An 18,715-nucleotide genomic window follows, 5' to 3' on the forward strand; every position below is an offset into this window, starting at 1 on the left:
GGCCTCTCCCGTTGTGGAGCACAGGCTCCGGACGCGCAGGCTCAGCGGCCATGGCTCACGGGCCCAGCCGCTCTGCGGCATGTGGGATCTTCCCAGACCGGGGCATGAACCCGTGTCCCCTGCATCGGCAGGCGGACTCTCAACCACTGCGCCACCAGGGAAGCCCGTGAGTGTTGTTTTAAGTCACTCAGTTTTAAGGTGATGTGTTGTGTAGCAGCAGGTAACTGGAATACACCTTTCATTTTTAGAGCATCGTCTGGTTTCCAGGTGCTTGAATGTGTTGTTTCTATTCGGTCTTCACATCAACTCTGTATGGAAAGTATTCAGATTCACTAATCTGGACGTGAGGAAAGCGCTTGTGAATGTTGAGTGCCTTGCCCTATATCACAAGGCTCATCGTCTGAGACGCAGGGAGACCAGAACCTCGGTCTCTGGCTCCCTGGTCCTGCAGTCTCCCTGTGTAGTGATGTGGTCAGGGTCCAGAGGAATGGGGCTATCATCATCTCACCCATCGCACCATTTAAAGCACCATCAGAATGTGTCCTATGTACGCGCCTTCTGTACATTAGCATCTTCCAAACACCCACTAGGTCAATGTCCCAGTCACTACAAGGGTGGAACAACAAATCACCCCAAAACTTAGTGGCTTAGAACAACAATAGTCATTTATTATATTTCATTGTTTCAGTGGGTCAGGAATTCAGAAGCAGCCCGGCTGGGTGGTTCTGGCTTGGGGTCCCTCAGGAAGTTACCATTAGATGTCGCCCGGGGCTGTAGTCAAGTGAGGGCTCGATGGACTGGAGGGTTCACTTCCAGAATGGCCACCTTCCACGGTTGCCGGTCTCCCCAGCACTGCCCGAGTGTCCTCCCCTCACCGTGCCTTTCTCCAGAGTAAGCCATCCAAGGGGCCAAGGTGGAAGCTGCAATACTTTATGATCTGAACTTGGGAGACTCACACCATCATTTGTACTGTGTTCTCTTGGTCCCACTGGTCCACTCTGAATCAGTGTGGGAGGGACCACACAGGGTGTGATCACTAGCGGTGATGGTCCCTGGGGCCATCTTTGAGGCTGGCCCCCACGGTCAGTATTATTACCCTAATTCACAGGTGAGGAAACAAGAGTCAGAATGGCTGGGATTCAAGGGCTCGAGGTCACACAGGGAGCACGCAGCAGGAATTTGAAGGCAGTGCTATCTGACTCCCAGGCTCGTGTTCCTCTCCATCTACAATAAAAGGTGAATTCATGGTGTGTTTTGATGCATATATGTTAGTATTTTCAGAAACATCTTCCAAGTCAGGAAATTCCTTGGCGCGCCATCATGGAAGGAAACATGGGGCGTGTGGGGGGCAGTAAGCCGAAGGGAGGCCTCACTTTCTTTAGTCAATAAAGGCCTCATTTTACCGTGGCTGAAATCCTGCCTTTTACCTGGGTGCCCCCTTTAAAACAACGTTTCCTTTTCTTAAGCAGGTGGGTAACTTAATGAGTTCCCTCCTGCAAACATGGGAAGACACTGGTCTCCGCTTCGCTTTTTTATAGACCCCCAAAGCTGACGTTATAGAATTCTAAAATGACCAAATAGTCTATCAGGGCTAAAATTACGTCTACTTTCTTTAATAATTTTAATTTTTTGCATACCTTACATTTTTTACTTGAAAAAATAGTGAACACTAAGAGCTAAATATGAAAAAGTATGTTTTGCTACAAACTTAATTACATAAAAGCTCATAAAAACTGAGAAGAAAAACATAAAAGATTGTAACAGATTAATAGAAGTAAACGCACAATTCACAAATATGGACCTATAGTTAGTAAAGAAACGCGAGAAAATATTTAGCTCCACTAAAAATCAACAGGAAGCTAAAGATAAAATAATTTTATAAAATTCACAAAGAAATTACATCTACCTTCTGCCTCAGTAATTTCACATTTGGGAATTTAACTCACAGAAATAAAAGCAGTGGCTATATGTTAACTGTAAGGTGAGATGGTGTTGATCACAGGTGCACTTGTTATAACAAACATTGGAGACGACCCACATGTCCACAGATGGTTGAGTAAAGAAAGGTGTGTCTACACTAAGGAATAATATGCAACTATTTGTTCTTAATTAATTTATTATTATTATTTTTGCTGTATTGGGTCTTCACTGCTGCGCGGGCTTTCTCTAGTTGCAGCGAGCGGGGGCTACTCTTCGTTGCGGTGCGCGGGCTTCTCATTGTGGTGGCTTCTCTTGTTGCGGAGCATGGGCTCTAGGTGCGCGGGCTTCAGTAGTTGTGGCACACGGGCCCAGTAGTTGTGGCTTGTGGGCTCTAGAGTGCAGGCTCAGTAGTTGTGGCGCACAGGCTGAGTTGCTCCGTGGCATGTGGGATCTTCCCGGACCAGGGCTCGAACGTGTGTCCCCTGCAGTGGCAGGCAGATTCTTAACCACTGCTCCACCAGGAAAGTCCCGCAACTATTAAAAGGGTAAATTAAGGGAGGGGTGCCCATGACATATTGCAAAGCTTAAAGAGAAAGCTACAGAATGATGTGTGTTGTCAAATGCTATTACGGTAAAAAAGGAAAGCCTGTGTCTTTGCATTAATCTGCAGAGAATCTGTTTACTGATCCGGGGTTTGACGGGCGGCGGGCAGATGTTTAGTTTTAGAAGGATAAAAATATAGAACCCACGGTGTAAAGTACAAATCTGTACTTTGGCTATTTCATTAAAATCTCAATGCTGATCAGTAATCAATCTTCCTTGATTAAGAGAAGCCACGGTTTTGCATTTTCTTCCCGGCACTGCCCTCTCTTTCAGGGGAAACAGCGGCAGGCCTTCCTTTTCCCGGTGCCTAAAATGAAGATGCCACAACTTCTCTGGAGGAAGGGGATGGACGTAGCTGTTTCCAGTGGCCCGTAATCAGCCATCAACATGGAGGACAAGACGAGGTGACAGTTTTTAAAGGGAGGGGGAGGTGATGCCATTCACGTGCCACCCTCGCTGGTTCCAGGTGTTGGGGGCGCGTGGCAGGGGGAGGGCTTTGCTGCGGGTGCTCTGCCTGCTGGGAGGGAGGGAGGCCTGCTGGGAGCCCCTCTGCCTGCACTTAGCCCAGCGGCCTTTTCTGAGGGAATATTGATCACAAGTGCTCACCTCTGCCATCGGAGCAGCAGAGGGCAGTCCCCGAGTATTCATGGAAAAAAGCTTTTCTTTGCCAGCCTCTATTCCGAAGCCAGAAAGATCCTTTCAGGAGCTCTAATAGCAAGCCCCTGCCCACTTCACACCCGCCCAAGAGCCACACTCCAATTTTCAGGCCCCCAGGACCCCGCTTCAAGGTGGAAGCTGGTGAGCGTGACCTCTTTATAGAAAAGATTCTCCATCAAACCTAACACGTGTCTTGCTAGAGGGTGAGGTGGGACATGTAAGTGGAAGATTGAAAATTACACCGGGACACACAGGGAACTGTATTCTTGTCCCAGACAGAATTTATTCATTTTTTTCTTTATTTCCTAAAATAATGTTAAAAATAGAATTTTGATCACATAGACAATGTCATCTGATATTTGTGCTGGGAATATTTTGGTTTGAATGTTTTAAAAAAGAATCTAGTCAGTGTTTTTATATCTGACACGGTCCAGAAGGGAGGCTGCTGAGAATTCCGAATTTTTCTTTTCTTTTTTGGCCGCAACATGCAGCTTGTGGGATCTTAGTTCCCCGACCAGGGATCGAACCTGCGCCCTCGGCAGTGAAAGCACAGAGTCCTAACCACTGGACCGCCAGGGAGAATTCCTAATTTCTCCCTTGTTCTGTAAGAGGCAGAATCTTCCAGACAAATATTTCTTACCATGACAGCTGGTTATAAATTCTCACCCCTTTCATCTCATCCAATTTAACATAGGCTAGTGGAGACTTAGGTAGCAGAAGTATTTTTCAATTAAAATGTTCACGACAAAAAGGATGTAATCTCCAATTCCAGAAAATTCTTTAATATTGCTCAGAAAGTATCACTTCAGATGATGTCATTTCAGATGCTTTTGTTGCTGCTGTTGGATTGTAGTGGAGGGCGAGTTGGAGAGCATTTGATTTGGGGAAGAGAGTATTCCTATGATTATAGATGCCCCTGACGCCCTGGGGTGTCAGCTGGCCATGCTTTGTTATCTGGGGCAGGAGGTGTGGCTGGAGCTGAGTACAAAGAACCTCTGATGTAGGTCTTGGGAGCAGGCTTCTTTCCACTGCACTCGAGGGCCACCCTAAGGGCATGTGAGGCCATTGATGTGTCTTTCCCTCCTTTCCCTTGAACTCCTGAACCTAGAACTTTTTTTCAGGAGACAATGAACAGAAAATTTTGGCCAAACTTCCCCAAGTGCTCAATGACTCTGAGGATATGTGTGTGCAGAGAGCAGAGGGTCCTTCCAGAGGGTGGCAGGCCTGCCCAGGCATCACCGCCACCAAGCTTGGGAAGCCTGCTCTCGCGCCGGTTCTTCACCAGAAGCCCACTGTTCAGATCTGAAGATGTGAGCAAATTCATCTTTCCAGAGAGGTACCATCCAGCAGTTCCTGGGGCCCCAGAGAAAGGCCAGGCCCAGCGTCCTCTTCTCTGCCCACAGGGAGGGTCTCCCAGGAAACAAGTTCCCTGGTCTTCGTTGGGCCTGGTCTGCGTGAGGACTGCCAGGTGGCTTCAGACTTGGCCTCAGGGAAACGTGCCTGGTGGCTGAAAGGAACACGAAGCTACATTTTCACGAAGCCGAAAGGAACGCGTACACTGGTTAAGAACAGCGACTGCTGCTGAGGTAAGTGTCATCAAGAAATGGGGCCCCTGCCTGGAGCCCCACTTTCCAGCTGCGGGGCTCCAGGGAGCCTGGGTTTCAACAGCTGTAGAAGGAGGTGGTGGGAGTGGAGGGATGGCCCTTCCGACTAGACAGTTGGGTCTCGGTGAGCCGGGTGCATCAGAGCACGTCCACTGGGCTCCACATTCATGACTTCCACTTTTTGATTTGAAAAATGAAAGGCAATTAAAACCATTGCCATCTATAGAAAGAAGGTGAACGATAATAGTTCCCCTTGACATACACCGTTTAACAAATCAAGTGGCCCCGATTTAGTTTATAAACAGACACAGGACCATAGCACTACCTCAGAGGTGTACAGAAGTGAACAAACATCTGCATCTAGAGAGGAGAGCGGGTGCTGCCCTGAGGCAGCCGCTCTCGGTCTCCCCAATGCCTCACACTCCCGGCCCCTCCAAGATGCACATGCGGGAGGGACTGCAGGTGAGAGCTGCCCAATGCATCTCGATGGGGCTGGTCCAAGCGCCTCAACCCCAATCCTTCTGCAGATCAGAATGCTTGGGAGGCTTGAAAAAGACAGACGATGGGTTTCTACCGAGACCTCATGATGGGAATCTAGGTGGGGGGGTTGGGTAGGACTCAGCATCTTACAAAGCCTCTGTAACGAATAAAATCATCCTGCTTCCTTTTATGAGGGACCAAGTATTAAAGGCACAACATACCTTCAAGCGAGCTCTCGCTAACAGTCAAAAGCTAAAAAAAGCCAAATGGATTCAGGCTCTACTCGGCTCCCAGGAAGGCAGCTGGATCCCCGTGGAGGTCACTACATGTCTCGTAAGTAACAGGTACTCAACAAATATTTGCAGATGGACGAATGGATGCGTTTTACAAAGCTTGACTGTCTAATGTCCTGGAAGTCCCCTGCTGTCCAGAGCATGGGAGTAGCTCAGGATGCTGGCAGGGGCCACCTGGCCAGGTGGTCCGAATGTGGCTGGAGTCCTGAGTTGGGGCCACAACCGGGCTTCAGCGCACCAGCAGGAAGCGTTATTACATCCTTCCTACCACTTCTTCACAAGACAAACCCTCAAAGCTGGCCTCTTGCTCAGCAGGGTCAGGGACTCCAGACCTCTGGAAGGGTGGCTGGTGCAGAGGCTGCCCTGGAGAGACGGGAGCCCAGGCTGGGGCTCACTGTGGGCTTTGATACACACCTGGCTATTTAATCACGAAAACAGGAGGGACTTGGATATAGGCGATCAATGATGCTTGGTCTTGGCATTCCAGGGTATGAACCGAGAGGTCAATTTTTACATGAATACATTGGCAAACCTCCCTGTATCCATACTGGCTACGATTCTGGATACATATTAAGGCTTTGGTTCAAAAAAATGCTTTTGAACAACTTCGTCTGACAAAAATGTAAACCATCTTTTGTTAGATGCCAGGATAAACTTTATTTTCCTACAAACGATAATGAAAATAAGAGAAACGTGGCACGTGAGTACTGTGTTTCTACTTTATTAAGTCGTCACAGTAAATCAGAATTAAAGACAGAGGGCAAACTGGAGAGTCAGGTAGTGGCCATCGGTGGGCCGTGTGCTTCTCTGGGCGAGGGTCACCCCTCGCCACGGGGCACCGTGCCTGCCAAGTGGGTTACAGGCAAAGTCTACACCGATGGAGGTATATGCCCAGGTGTGGAGCATCAGGAAAATTAAATAATAAGAGACAGCAAGATAGAAATCACATGACACCCTATAACTTAATTTACCAGGTTTATCAAATTTCATCCTCATTTACATGTACTAAATATTGTAGACCTGAAAACACAAGAAAACATTCACTTAATGTGTATGTCATACATAGGTACTGAGTGCAACTAAAACATGGTTGTTTCCTGCTGAATTTCCCTTCGGATGTGGACATTCCCCTTCAGTAGCTATGAAGGTAGCACAGTTACATCTACGACATCACAGTAAACATGAAAGCGTCCTTCAGACCTCCAGATGATACAGATATGACAGTGAATGAAGCACGGGTGGTCACACCTGAGGAAGGTCGGGAAGACGTGATTTGCATTGTCTGCCGAGCCACAGGATCTTGTTGGTAAGGCTAAGGTCCCACAAGCCGGCCTCGCTCATAGAGTCAGGCTGAAACCCCCTCCTTCCCAGCGGCCGTCGGGAACTGCAGCCTTAACCGCAGGAAGACGCTGTGACAGTCGCTTACCCGAGCTACACGTCCCCACTGCTGTCTACTTAAGGTTTTACCACTTCAAATGTCCTCATTTTGTGGAATTACTATTTTTTTAAGGACAAAAACCTACTCAGTGAGACTATAGAACAACATCTTTGCTTCAGATGGAAATCAGCGTGCAGAGAAGTGAGGGGACTGGCCTGGCCCTGCCTGGAAGCCAGCAAGTCTTATCTATTTTGGGCCGCTTAGGGCCACTTCTGTTTACAGATGGCTGACCTACTGAAGTGACGAGTCAGCACTGTGACTCCGGTGGGGTCCCCACCGGATGAGTGATCCTCGGCAATTTTGCTGAAAGGCATTTATTACAGAAGCTCGATATTTGCTTTTCTAAGTGAAAAAAAAAAAAAAACTTGATCATTTCAATTTTCCACCCCAAATAACATGAACGATTCAAGTGCGTGTGAGTGCAAGCAAAACTGGTCGCTAGGGTTCCTGTCTCCTGGTTCCAAATCTCCAAACAAAAGCTGTTACTGCTAAGAGCCATAGAACTTCCGGCTGTCCTCTAGGGCCACGGGGCTGCCAAAGATCATGAGGGATTATAGGAAGGTCTACCTATTTGCTACCTACAACCGGATTGCCCACTCCAGGTCAGGACTGGTTCCTGGAGATGAAGTGGAATCACGGTGCAAGAGTCCGGGGGGGTTCAATACGATTCTGAATCCTGACACTGACTAAATCCAAGAATTCTGCAACAGGGGTATTCTAGAGCCTGAAGGTGACACGTTCTCCCAGAAGCTAGAGCTTCCGTGGCACTCGGGAGCCCAGGCGCATGTGATGCCCTTCCCGCAGGAATGAGGTACCACGGAGCAGTGGCGAGCGTGCTGAGTCCAGAGCCACGTGGGCCAAAGCACACCAAGCAGACAGCCCACATCACTTAAGGTCGGGGAGGGGGTGCCCAGGAAGATAAGAATCGTGACAGCTGCTAACACAGCAGAAAAGGCTGTCACTTCCAGTCACCCTTTATGTTGCCACTAAGGCCCCAATAAAGCAACAGATCGGCCCCGTTTACAGGCCGGCCCAGAGCACGGCCTCTGTTTGGAATGAACCTGGTTCTCTCGGGTCCCAGCGGTGCTCGAGCTCCCCCTTTCTGTGGGCCTGGCCTCAAGTCCTACCTGCAATCCTCTGTAAAACAGAAGAACACGCTCCCTCGAGAATTAGAAGTCCCCTCCTTCCAGGAAAGCCTTTCTCCACTGTCCCCACACCAAGGCTGGCTCCCGGGTCTGCCCACCTCTCCTGCCAACGTCGGGTACCAGCCCAGCCACCTGGACCTGGGTGGTCAGGGGAAACGGCAGCTCTGCGGGAGAGTGGGCTCAGCGGGAAGGTGGCCAAGGTAGGCTGGGGGTGTGCACAGGTGAGGGCAAGAGTGGAGAGGTGGGGAAGCACCTGCACGGAGACCTTTCCAAGCCCTTAGCTGGCGGCTCCCCTGTTGAGCCCTGGGCTTACTCCGCAGATGGCCCAAGGGCCTAGATGACAAGCAGAGGGCCTGCACCCAACACACCGACCCCAGCAAGAGCGCCCGGCAAGCACAGACGGAAGGTGGGGCTTGCTTGCTTTCTTTCTTTTTTTTAAAAAGATGCAACAGGCCTTCCTTGGGGAGGCAAATGGGTACAAAGTAGGGATCACACACCCTCCACTCGGGATCTGTCACCCTAAAGCTCTGTGTGTCAGGAAACGTGTGTGAGGCCCCAGCGGCAGGGCACCACAGGGCAAAGCCTTCGGAGGTGCCTGGAAGGGAGCTTTGCGGGGACAGGACCCTGTGTTTCTAGAATCACCTGAGCGCTCTGTGATAGAAGCTTCACCATCATCACCTGGAGGGCCTCCAGCAGGGCCAGGGGCAGGAAACCGCTCCCCAGTTAGCGGGCATCAGGAACCAGGTGGGATACACACAGCAACGGAGGTAAAACTTCTCCCGGGCTCGAGACTCTAGGGAAAGCCAATTTCCATGATGATGAAATTCTGGACTAACCATAAATCCTAACAGAAGAAGAATGAGCAAAATCAAGGCAGGGAACATTCCTCCAACAACCGGCCCCTCGGTGAGACATGATGGGTTTATAAACGACCGGCGGGCAGAGTCAGCTGCCCCCCGCCCTCCCGGAAAGCCCGGAACCTTCTCCTTTTTCCTCTGCTAGGGCAGCCCCACCGGCGCCGCGTGACAGTGGGCGAGTCTCCGGTTGTTGGCGACTTTTTCTTTTCTTCCTTCGAAGCCCAGGGTTCCTGAGATGCCACCGCCTAGTTTGAAAGTCCGATCCACAGCATTTCGGTGGGATTCCTCTTCAACTTCAGAAGACGGTGAACGGGGAGACCGGCTGAGGGCACCAGCAGGGCAGCGATGTTCCCGGAGTCTGGGTTTGGGGATTCGGGTGGGGAAGTGGGGGACTCTCAGCCGTCTCACACTCCCCGAGAGGCGCCGTGCAGGAGGCTCAGCCTGGCGGCCAGGGCCCTGCAAGGAAGCAGAGGGAGGCCCACGTGGGCACAGGTTGGAGGGAGGACATGCCACGGCCCCTGGAAGAGGGCTGGACCCCCGCCCGGAGCTGTGCGTGCAGGAGTGTTTGCTGAATGAACCCACAGACCAAGGTCTTTCTTCCCAGCCTTTGCTCTGGACTTTCCTGCAGCATAAAGGGAGCTATGAATCTTTTTGAAATTCACTGGGCCTTACCGTCCAATCTGCAATAAAGAATGAAGAGAAAAGGCACTGATGACAGTGCGGGGAACGGGGGAAGCCAAAGGAGCAGCACGGCCCAGAGTCAATGAAAGAGCAAGAAAAACTTCAGGGGTAGCTCGTGGACCGGTCGGTGTTATTATTTACACAGATCTACATGCTGGTACTTTACACCAGGAGTTAAAACTCGATTATTCCCCAAGGGGTCTGAGACAGGAGGTCAGGACTAATTGAATGCATCCAGAAGTGCCTACAGCTGTTTAGCTCCAGAGGGAAAAAGGAATGAAGCTGAAGGCTGCGTGCCCGCCGCGCCCCCAGTCCCCAGGGCTGCTCGGAGGAACCCAGGCGCCCGCTGCTGCAACACCGGGCCGTGGTTGCTGAGGCAGGTCCCCTGGGCAGTGCTTCGAGGGAGGACCGTTTCGTCACCCTCCTAATAACCTATTTTTAAACGCTGCTGGGCTGCACCCCAGCTTCCTCAAAAGCAGGCTTTCTAACCACCTCCCGACATCCTTCACTTCTGGGGCTTTGGCTACTGCCATTTCCATCATTACTGGCCTTTGAAATTAATGTACGCAGTGACCTTATTCACAGCATCTTCTGTCATTTTCGGATCTGACCTCATTGTTTCCAGGGAGTGCCTCTGGAATCAATACCTGCAAACACGCCTGGAGCCAAGGAGACCACCTTCCCCGGTGCTGTTCCGAAATTCAGCTTTAAGGTCCCCCAGCCCGGGCTTCTGTCTCTTCCCTCTGGTCCCAGGAAGGTCGCGGCAGAGAGAAGAGTTGTGGGTCTCTCTCCTGCTGTTTTTGTCTTTGAAAACAGGCTGCTTTCGCTAAAAGCAGCAGAGCTGTACTGCCATCAGAGGTGGAGGCAGTGTTGGTTACATCGGCCCATCGCCCTGGAGCCAGAGGTGGGCATCACATCAGCATGTAGTCCAGGGGAGCGGGCCGCAGGGCGAACAGCCCTGACTGAATCCCAGGTACGATTCTAGTTTGAATACCTTCACTTCGAATTGTGTAAGACTTCACGTTATTAACTAGGCACCACCCCACCCACTTTGGAATCAGATAGGTTGGGAGAGGGACCCCCCTTCCCAAAAAAAAAGCAAGTAAATGAAAGAGATAAAGTGATGTTCAAAGACCTGATATTAAGTGAGAGTACTTCTGGGCCAGAAGGGAAACATTTAACCCTCCACCCCTACCAGGGAGGCAGGAGGGGGCCCCTCTCGGTCCTGCACTGCAGCGTGGCGGGTGGGCAGGGTGATGCCAACTTTGACGAGCTGCGAAGCTCTTGCAGCAAAGCGGCTTTCCTGCATCTGAGGGCAGTGGACCCACCACCGGGTGCCCCAGGAAGGTCACGCCCGGGCAGAAGCCTGCCCTGCACGCCCCCGGCATTCCTCCAGTCCCCACCTTTCTGTTGGCCCGTTCCCTGGCTCCCGTTGTGCCCACTGTACCCCGTGATTGATGGGGAGGCGGCAGCTGCGGACCGAGCAGGCCGGCCGCAAAGGGGCGATTCCACTCCTGGCTGCTGACAGCCGCTGCCCCCGCCCGGCCTTTCCTCGAGCTGGAAGCTGGGGGTCTGTTCAAAGGACACTGGAGCCCCACTTGGCCACCTTTGTGGAGGGGCAGGAGGACACGTGTGGATGCGGGGTCCCAGCAAATAAAGGCTTTTGCACGCATCCCCACTGCTGGAGGGGACTGTACAGCTGCTTTGCCCGGCCGACATGGGCACCTGGGCTTTGTGGCTCATGCCGCCCTGGGGGCTGGCCCCGGTGAGCCCGGGGTTGGGGCAATTCCGTGGCTGAGGGGCTAAGAAAGGGCAGCTGGGTTGGAGGGTCAGCTCCTTGTGGCAGTGGCCCTGCCCGCGGGAGGTGGGCAGTGCTTCGGCTAAACCAAGAACTCTAGACCCTAACTTCCCCTCCACATCTACTCAGGCAGTGACGGTGTCTGTGCTGCGGCCCCACTGTGGGTGACGCGGTTGATAAATGACACCTCGCTCCCTGACCTGCCCCATCATCTTCCTCATCATCTGCTCTCCCTTCCACCTATGAGCCCATGAGTGGGTACAGCCCAGGCCACCCCAAGAGGCTTTTCTGCAGCACTGCTGCGGGGTGTCTGCCATCCATTGGGGCGCACAGGAAGGGCCTGGACTCCAGACCGGGGCAGAAAGGGGAGGCGCACGGAGGTCACACCTGCCGTGGCTGGTCTGCCCTCTGGGTCCTAAACCACAGCAATCCCGGGGTTCTCCACCCTCTGAGATTCCCCCAGCTTTTGTCTGCTCTTCCTTTCCCAGCTGTTCCATTCAGCAGACCCGGGACGACCTACCCTCCCCAGCCCAGGCCTCGGAGGCCCCATTAAGGCCAACGGTCAAAGGCCAGCCCGCACGTGCTGTGTCTTATCAGCCCATCTCAAGACCCTGCTCCTCCTGGCTCGGCGACAAAAAAGGGGGCGGCCCTGGGTCCACTGGCTCCCCGAGGCCCCGCACACAAAAGGGCGGGTGACAAAGACATTTTCTGGGATGGCAGGTGTTGGTGTGGGATTCCACCCGGAGTACAGGGGCCGAAGAAAGGCCAGCCTGGGTTTCCCGGGTGGGCAGGCAGCGCAGACACGCAGGGCAGAGCCCCTGTGGAGGAGAGCAGGAGGTAGGAACTGTGGGCATCTCGGCATTGAGTCAGCCACGGAGGGAGATGGGTTAGTGAATAAGCAGGGTGGTTGGCCAATCCGCTGAAGTGTCAGTCTTACCTTGTACAAATACCGCGCCGAGGCCTTTACGTATCTGAAGGGAAAGAACATAAAATGAAGTGAATGCAAGCCTGGCACACGCACAGCCCAACTTGATATGAGCACAGTGCTAAAAATACGGTTATTCCTGGGCGGCCTGAGTGTTCTTGCAGTTTCAGAGATCATTACGAATTGGAAATTCCCCTACAAGTCCCTCGGCAGGACAGAATTCTAGCTGGTGTCACCCAGATAGGTGTGAAACGAAGGTAACGTTAGCTCTCCCAGGATGTGTGAGAGATGCTCTTGGGAGCCCCGCAGACACTGGGTGGCACTGACCTTGGTATCCTGTCCCTGCTGCCTGATGTTTCCTAAATATTTGGTCTAAGATACAGTCAAAGAGAAGAGTTTTCAAGACCAGCAATTGGAATTCTATGGATGCCTTGAAAAAATAACTGACACCCTCCAAGTGTACGAGTTTACATGTCTCCAAGTTTCATTTTACAGGTTTTGAGTGGTACGCAGTGTGTCAGTTCAGTACGGGTGGCACCTGCAATGTGACAGTCCCCAGGGGGGAAGCACGCAGTGTGCTGTGCAGAGTGTGGCTGTGAAAGGGACCCCACAGAGACGACATCGGACCCTCGCACACAGAGTAGCAGGACCCCAGCAGTCCTGCCAGACCCCAGAGAGGCTCTGAGCTCTTTCGTGATAGTTTTTCTTAACTCCCCCAACTCCCCCCTCACCACGGCCATCCTATTTCCCACGTGGGTTTCCTTAGCAAACGCAGTCTCTTTCCGCGTCAGGTGACAGCTCCTCACCCTAACCGCCACAATGCTCCTCGATTCAGTGTCACTAGAACCACCATCATATCTGGACAAAGGACATTTATCAATGACATGGACTGCTGTCTGTCCGGCCGCCGTTGTAAACTTGGATTGTCTGCTGACCTCACCAGCAAGGCAGGCATGGTGACCAGGGCCAGTTTCTAAGACGGATGCCGTCGGAGGAGGGACCACCGACAGATCTTAGGTGGGGCTCTCCGGAAGAAATCTGGGCTTCTCTGAAGCTGTACTGTACAGTCCATCAGTGAAAATTTCACTCCTCCCCACCCTCCAAAATTATGTGGGATTGGAAACTTCAGGATAAATAACTGATCGCGATGTGGACTAGGCTTCTCTGTCTTACTTGATTTCTAGCCACTGGTAACGGCTCCTTCTTTACACGGTGATCGAGCTCTAGGGGCACAGGAAGTTCTCGGGCAGTGTTGCTTCCTGGTGCTGGACTGGTATGTTTTCTGAGGGACCTTTAGACAATGCGATGATCTAGATTGCCTGTCTTCCCCCAATGCACCATGTGCTCCTGGAAGACGGCAATCGTGGGACATCTCTAGGTGGGTCTTCCTCCAGTGGAGGGGCTGGGCTTCCCAGGGCCCCGTGCTGCTGACCCTCTCCCCACGAAGGGGCTTCTCGATCCCCCTCCCCTGCAGCCCCTCGGCCCTGGTGATGCTGGGCGTACAGGCAGCCGATTGGTGGAAGCAAGCAAACAGATGGTGCGTCTGACAATGGAGGGCTTGTTTGTAATTGCTGATGAGGACAGCCTGCCCCTCTCCCGGTGTGTCCCCAGATGCAGCCCGGTGTGCTGTGCTGGACCAGACAGAATGTCTCAGGAACTGCCAATCCATGGGCGAGTTAAGGAGATGCAAACACAGAGGCAGTTGGGGGCTGCCGTAATTATTCCATGGGGCTCAAATGTCACTTGCCCTTGACAAACAGACAGTGCTACCAAAGGGCGGGGCCCCTGTGCGTGGCACAGAGGAGCAGGCTGTCAGCTTCCTGACGCCTCCTTGGGGGTCAGCAAGAGGTACCCACCACCCTGGGCAGCGGTGGAGACACCAGAAGAGACCACAGTGCTTGGAGCTGCGTGATGCCCAGGGGCATGGGAGACGCCAACCCTAATTATTTCATCAACCGGGTGCCCTGGTATGTGCCAGGTACTGTTCTAGGCTCCAGGTGACAGCGGTGAACAGAGCAGATGAAACTCCTGCCTTTGAAAGCTTTGGTGGCAAAGTTAACGGCATGCCACCGGGGGGCAAAAATATCTTACTCTTTATTTGTATAAAGCGCAGATAGAAGTACAGAGAATATACAGGTAGACGGTATTTCTGTGGTGTTTCAGGGGAGGAGACAAATTAGGAAATAAAAATGTCTTAGAAGCCTCCCTGGTACGGCAGGAAGAATAAAAGGTGGAGAAACACTGATTGTACGGGTTAATACGTATCTTAAATTCAGAGATTTCTTACACGTGAGTGGTGCTGGGAATCAGGAGTCGGCCCCACTCACATCTGAGAGCAGCTGAGCGAGACGCCCCTGGGGAGACCCTTTCAGGAGTAACTTGGATGCCAACGGGCCAACTGCGGTCACTCAGCGGCTCAGACACAGAGCGGGCGTCTGGAGACTCCAGAAGTTGCTTTTAGAGAAAGATGTCCTACTTCTTGGGCCTCGTGAGGCTCCTCTGACACCTGGATATCCACAAGGGTTTCAAGAGACACAGGAAACCACCGTCTTGGTTGGAGATTTGCTGTGTTCTATGCAGCTCTGTCGGAGGCTTTCCGAAAACCGGTGGGCCTTTCTGTGGCCTGTTTTCTCTGGCTGTACTCACCGGAGAGCAAAAGAGCAAGGATTTGCACCAGGCGTCTTATCTCTGAGGCAAGGCTGCCGTCCAGGACTGTCCCCCGGGATAACGCTGGGCAGGGTCAGAGAAGAAAAGTGGCTGCTCTCCCTGGGTCCTTGTACTGAGCCATCAGTGTGGGAAATGATGAGCTGGTTCAGGATAATTAGCGAAGGGAACGGTTTTGAGAGCTGCCATGGTGAGGGAGAGAAACAGTGGGCTGGGGTTCCAGCTTTAGGTGAGCGCTAAATACCCTCCCAGCAGGAAGGCGGACTGAGCGGGAGATCAGAGAGCTGTCTGGGCTACTCAGACCCCTTAGAATGGCTCTGAGGACCAGGAACGGGGTAAGCCTACACACTCAACGCAGCACTGGCAACCCAAGGCCAGTGGGCACTAGCCAGCCTGATTACCATGGCCAAATGGCCCAAGGATGGCTTCCAGAATTTCCAACCCAGCAGAAGGGGCTGTGTCCTGGCCCCGGACCTGGCTCTGGGCTTGGCTTCTTTTTTGGTCGTTGGTCTGGCCCATCAACTTGGGTTCTGAAGCAGAAAGCTAGGGCAGCTGGGCCGAGAGACAGACGGGCAGAGAAAGTGCGTGCACTGTGCCCGCCCACCTGTGCGGGGGCCCGGCCGGCGGGTGGAACGTTCTTGAAAACGCTGTCTGGCATTTTTCTCTCCCCCTTCCATGACTATAATGTCCATTTATGCATCTATGACTGTATTTAACTAAACACTGAAAATTAATATCTTGTTAGGCCCTCGTGGAGAAAGATGCTTCCAGACCCTCCAGCTAGCTCACGGAGCGTGAACACGGAGATCTCCGTCTATCCCGGCCATGGAGAGATTGCTCATTTTACCAGACTGAATTCTTCACATCTCAAGATGGAAAAACAGTACAGAAATGTTGATAGCAGCAATACCACAATAGCTAAAAAGTGGAAATAGCCCAAATGTCCCCCACATGATGAATGGAACCGAAGTGTGGTCGGAATGGAATATTATCTGGCAACAAAAACATGTAAAATACCGATACAGGCTACAACGCGGACGACCCTTGAGAACGTGCTAAGTGAAAGACGCCAGTCAGTAAAGACCACGTATTGTCTGATTCCATGTACACGCAACGCCCACAATAGGCAGATCCAGACAGACAGAAAGTGGACTAGTGGTTGCTTAGGGCTGGGGGTGGGGGGAATGGGGACTGACTACTAGTGGGTTTATGTTTTTGTTTTTCAGGAGGGATAAAAAGGTTCTAAAATTAGATTGTGGTGATGCTTGCACAACTTTGTGAATATACTAAAAGCACTGAGTAGCATACTTTAAATGGATGAATTGTATGGGATGCACATTATATTTCAATCGCGTTGTTTTTCAAAAGTGACAAGAAAGAATAGAAGTTGGCCTGGGCACCACTACTGCCAGAGCCTTTCCAAGAGGGAAACGACAGAAGTGGCTCCAAGTTGCAGGGAGAAATCCCCCATGGGACCCAGGGAGGCAGGGGGCCGGGGGCAGCTGTGGGGTTCAGCTGGAGCCCCAGCCAGGGTCCTCCCGAGCCACGCCGCACGCCGCGAACCATCCTCAAAGCAGAGCAAACGGCGCTACCCCTCGGGTGACACACTGCTCTCCCTGCAAGGTTGTCTCCCAGCTTTATTCTAACTTCGTCTGTTTTATAAAAACTCAGGAGTGAGGGCTTCTCTGGTGGTGCAGTGGTTGAGAGTCCGCCTGCCGATGCAGGGGACACGGGTTCATGCCCCGGTCCGGGAGGATCCCACATGCCGCGGAGCGGCTGGGCCCGTGAGCCATGGCCGCTGAGCCTGCGCGTCCGGAGCCTGTGCTCCGCAATGGGAGAGGCCACAACAGTGAGAGGCGTGGCCTTGGGCGGTGAGGCGGGATTACACTGGCATTCTGTGTGCTGCTGGGCATTGTTTTTTAAATTTCCCAGTAATAAGCAGCTCCAGGAAACACAGAAGTTACGTCTGTGGTGACACGCGGGAGGACGGTGAGTTCTCCGTATTGCTCTGAGGAAGCAGTAAGGGTGCAGTGGGCTGTCTGGGTCCTACGGATAAAAGCTGTCCTTTGGTCTTCAGATGTGAAGGAAGCTGCTTTAGCCCACAGCTGTTTTCTACATGTGAAGTCTTCCTGCGCTGCCCACTTCTAACGTAGGAAATACTTTGGTTAGCTTTCAGTTGGATTTCTCAGTTATCCGTGCCGAAGAGGGGGTGCATTTGCCACCTTACACCCTGTACAGACCATAAAGGCTCCGAGATCGTCCTTTCTGCCTGTGGGGAGGAACATTTTGCCTTTGCCTCTAAGGCAGGCCTCCTCCCTGCACCCTGCTTTTCACTTCTGTGAGCGTGCTCCCCACAAGCAGGGGTCCTTTCGGGGTGGGTGATGAGTCTCGTTTGGGAGAAACTTAAGCCGTGACCCTGGCCTTGACACAACAAAAAACACCCAAGTCTGAGAACAGCTCCAAACTGCCGAAGGGCTCACTCTTACTCTGCTGAGGGCAGACGGTGGGAAGCATGGACAGGAAGCTGCAAATCCCCACGGGGATGTAAAGAATTACTGTCCATGGATTGTTCTAGAGACAATTTGTATCAGAAATGCCAGGGAAGCTCACCCCATGTCCCAGCCCTTCTGGGTAACTGGGAGTCATGTTAAGTCTCTCCAGACGATGGAGAGGTACCCACCGTGGTCCTTCACGCAAGCTCGTGGGTTCTGGTGTGAGTCTGGGGGTCTTAAAGGGGTGAGCACAGGTCAGAATCCTGCCCAGTTCCCCTGAAGGAGGGGTGTTACTGTGCTCCCTCCACCTGTGCTGGCTGGGTTAGGGCTGCGTTCCGTGGCACCGGGCTGAGGGGGCTTCTCTGGGGGTCTCTCTTGTGGGCCCACAGTGAAGGTCTGGGGAGAACAGCTTTTGCACCACCCACGTTCACTCCTTAGTCACACATGAACCATGTGCCTGCCGCATGCCAGGTGATGGGCGTGCATTTTACCTGGCTGGCCTTCCGCCCACCCCTCCTGAGGAATACGCCCCGCAGAAGCCAGAGTGATCTTTTCAAACAAGAATCACAACATGTCACCCACTGCCTCACACCCCCAGGGAGCTGCCAGTCTCACCAGAGTGACAGCTGAGGTCTGTGCCTGGGTCGAGGGCCACCCTGACCATCTCCTGCTCTTCTGTCCCCACCTCGCTGGGCTCCTCGCTGCTCCTCACATGGGCCTCAGGGCCTTTGCTCGTGCTGTTCCCTCTGCCCGGACTGCTTCCCCCAAATTCCAAATGGCTCCCTCTCCCTTGTCTCCCTCAAGGCTTCCCGCAAACGTCACCGTCTCGGGGAGGCCGCCGCTGCCACCCCATTTCAAGTGCACCCCACCCCTGTTTTATGTGTCCGTAGCACTCCTGGCCCTCCTTCGTGCTTTTCCTCCTTAGCACCCCTCACTATCCCCAATCTTTATGGAATGTGTGTGGAGGCCCCGGCCCCGTGGGGTTTGTGTGACGATCAAGCGGAACTGTCGCCCCATCTACTGAAGCTGCATCAAAGGTGTGCGGGTCCCGGGACCCAAGCTGGACCCGAGTATCTAAATATGGCCTCTAGCAAGTCACCAACTCTGGGTAATGGGATAGAGAGTAGAGTCAGCCTAGTGGCCTGAGAACCCTTATTT

At 52.7% G+C, this 18,715-nt stretch overlaps 1 protein-coding gene across 6 annotated transcripts in view; it reads right to left on the minus strand.

The window, feature by feature from the left end:
- Positions 1 to 6,262: 6,262 nt before the first annotated feature.
- The window catches only part of RALGAPA2 (Ral GTPase activating protein catalytic subunit alpha 2), a 281,557-nt gene continuing 269,104 nt past the window's right edge, over positions 6,263 to 18,715 (minus strand). For 4 of the 6 annotated variants that reach the window (XR_012326196.1, XM_019927549.3, XM_073792626.1 and 1 more), the window contains 2 exons: positions 12,414 to 12,447; positions 6,263 to 9,453 (listed from right to left, as the gene is read on the minus strand). Coding sequence is in view for 3 of the 6 variants with exons in the window: in XM_019927549.3 (XP_019783108.1) it covers positions 12,440 to 12,447 (8 nt within the window). In the remaining 3 variants the exon portion in view is untranslated. The remainder of the gene's footprint in view (positions 9,454 to 12,413; positions 12,448 to 18,715) is intronic. The other 2 variants (XR_002174846.3, XR_012326195.1) reach the window with 2 other exon arrangements.

Source organism: Tursiops truncatus, chromosome 15, assembly GCF_011762595.2.
Source record: "Tursiops truncatus isolate mTurTru1 chromosome 15, mTurTru1.mat.Y, whole genome shotgun sequence".
NCBI lineage: Eukaryota > Metazoa > Chordata > Mammalia > Artiodactyla > Delphinidae > Tursiops > Tursiops truncatus.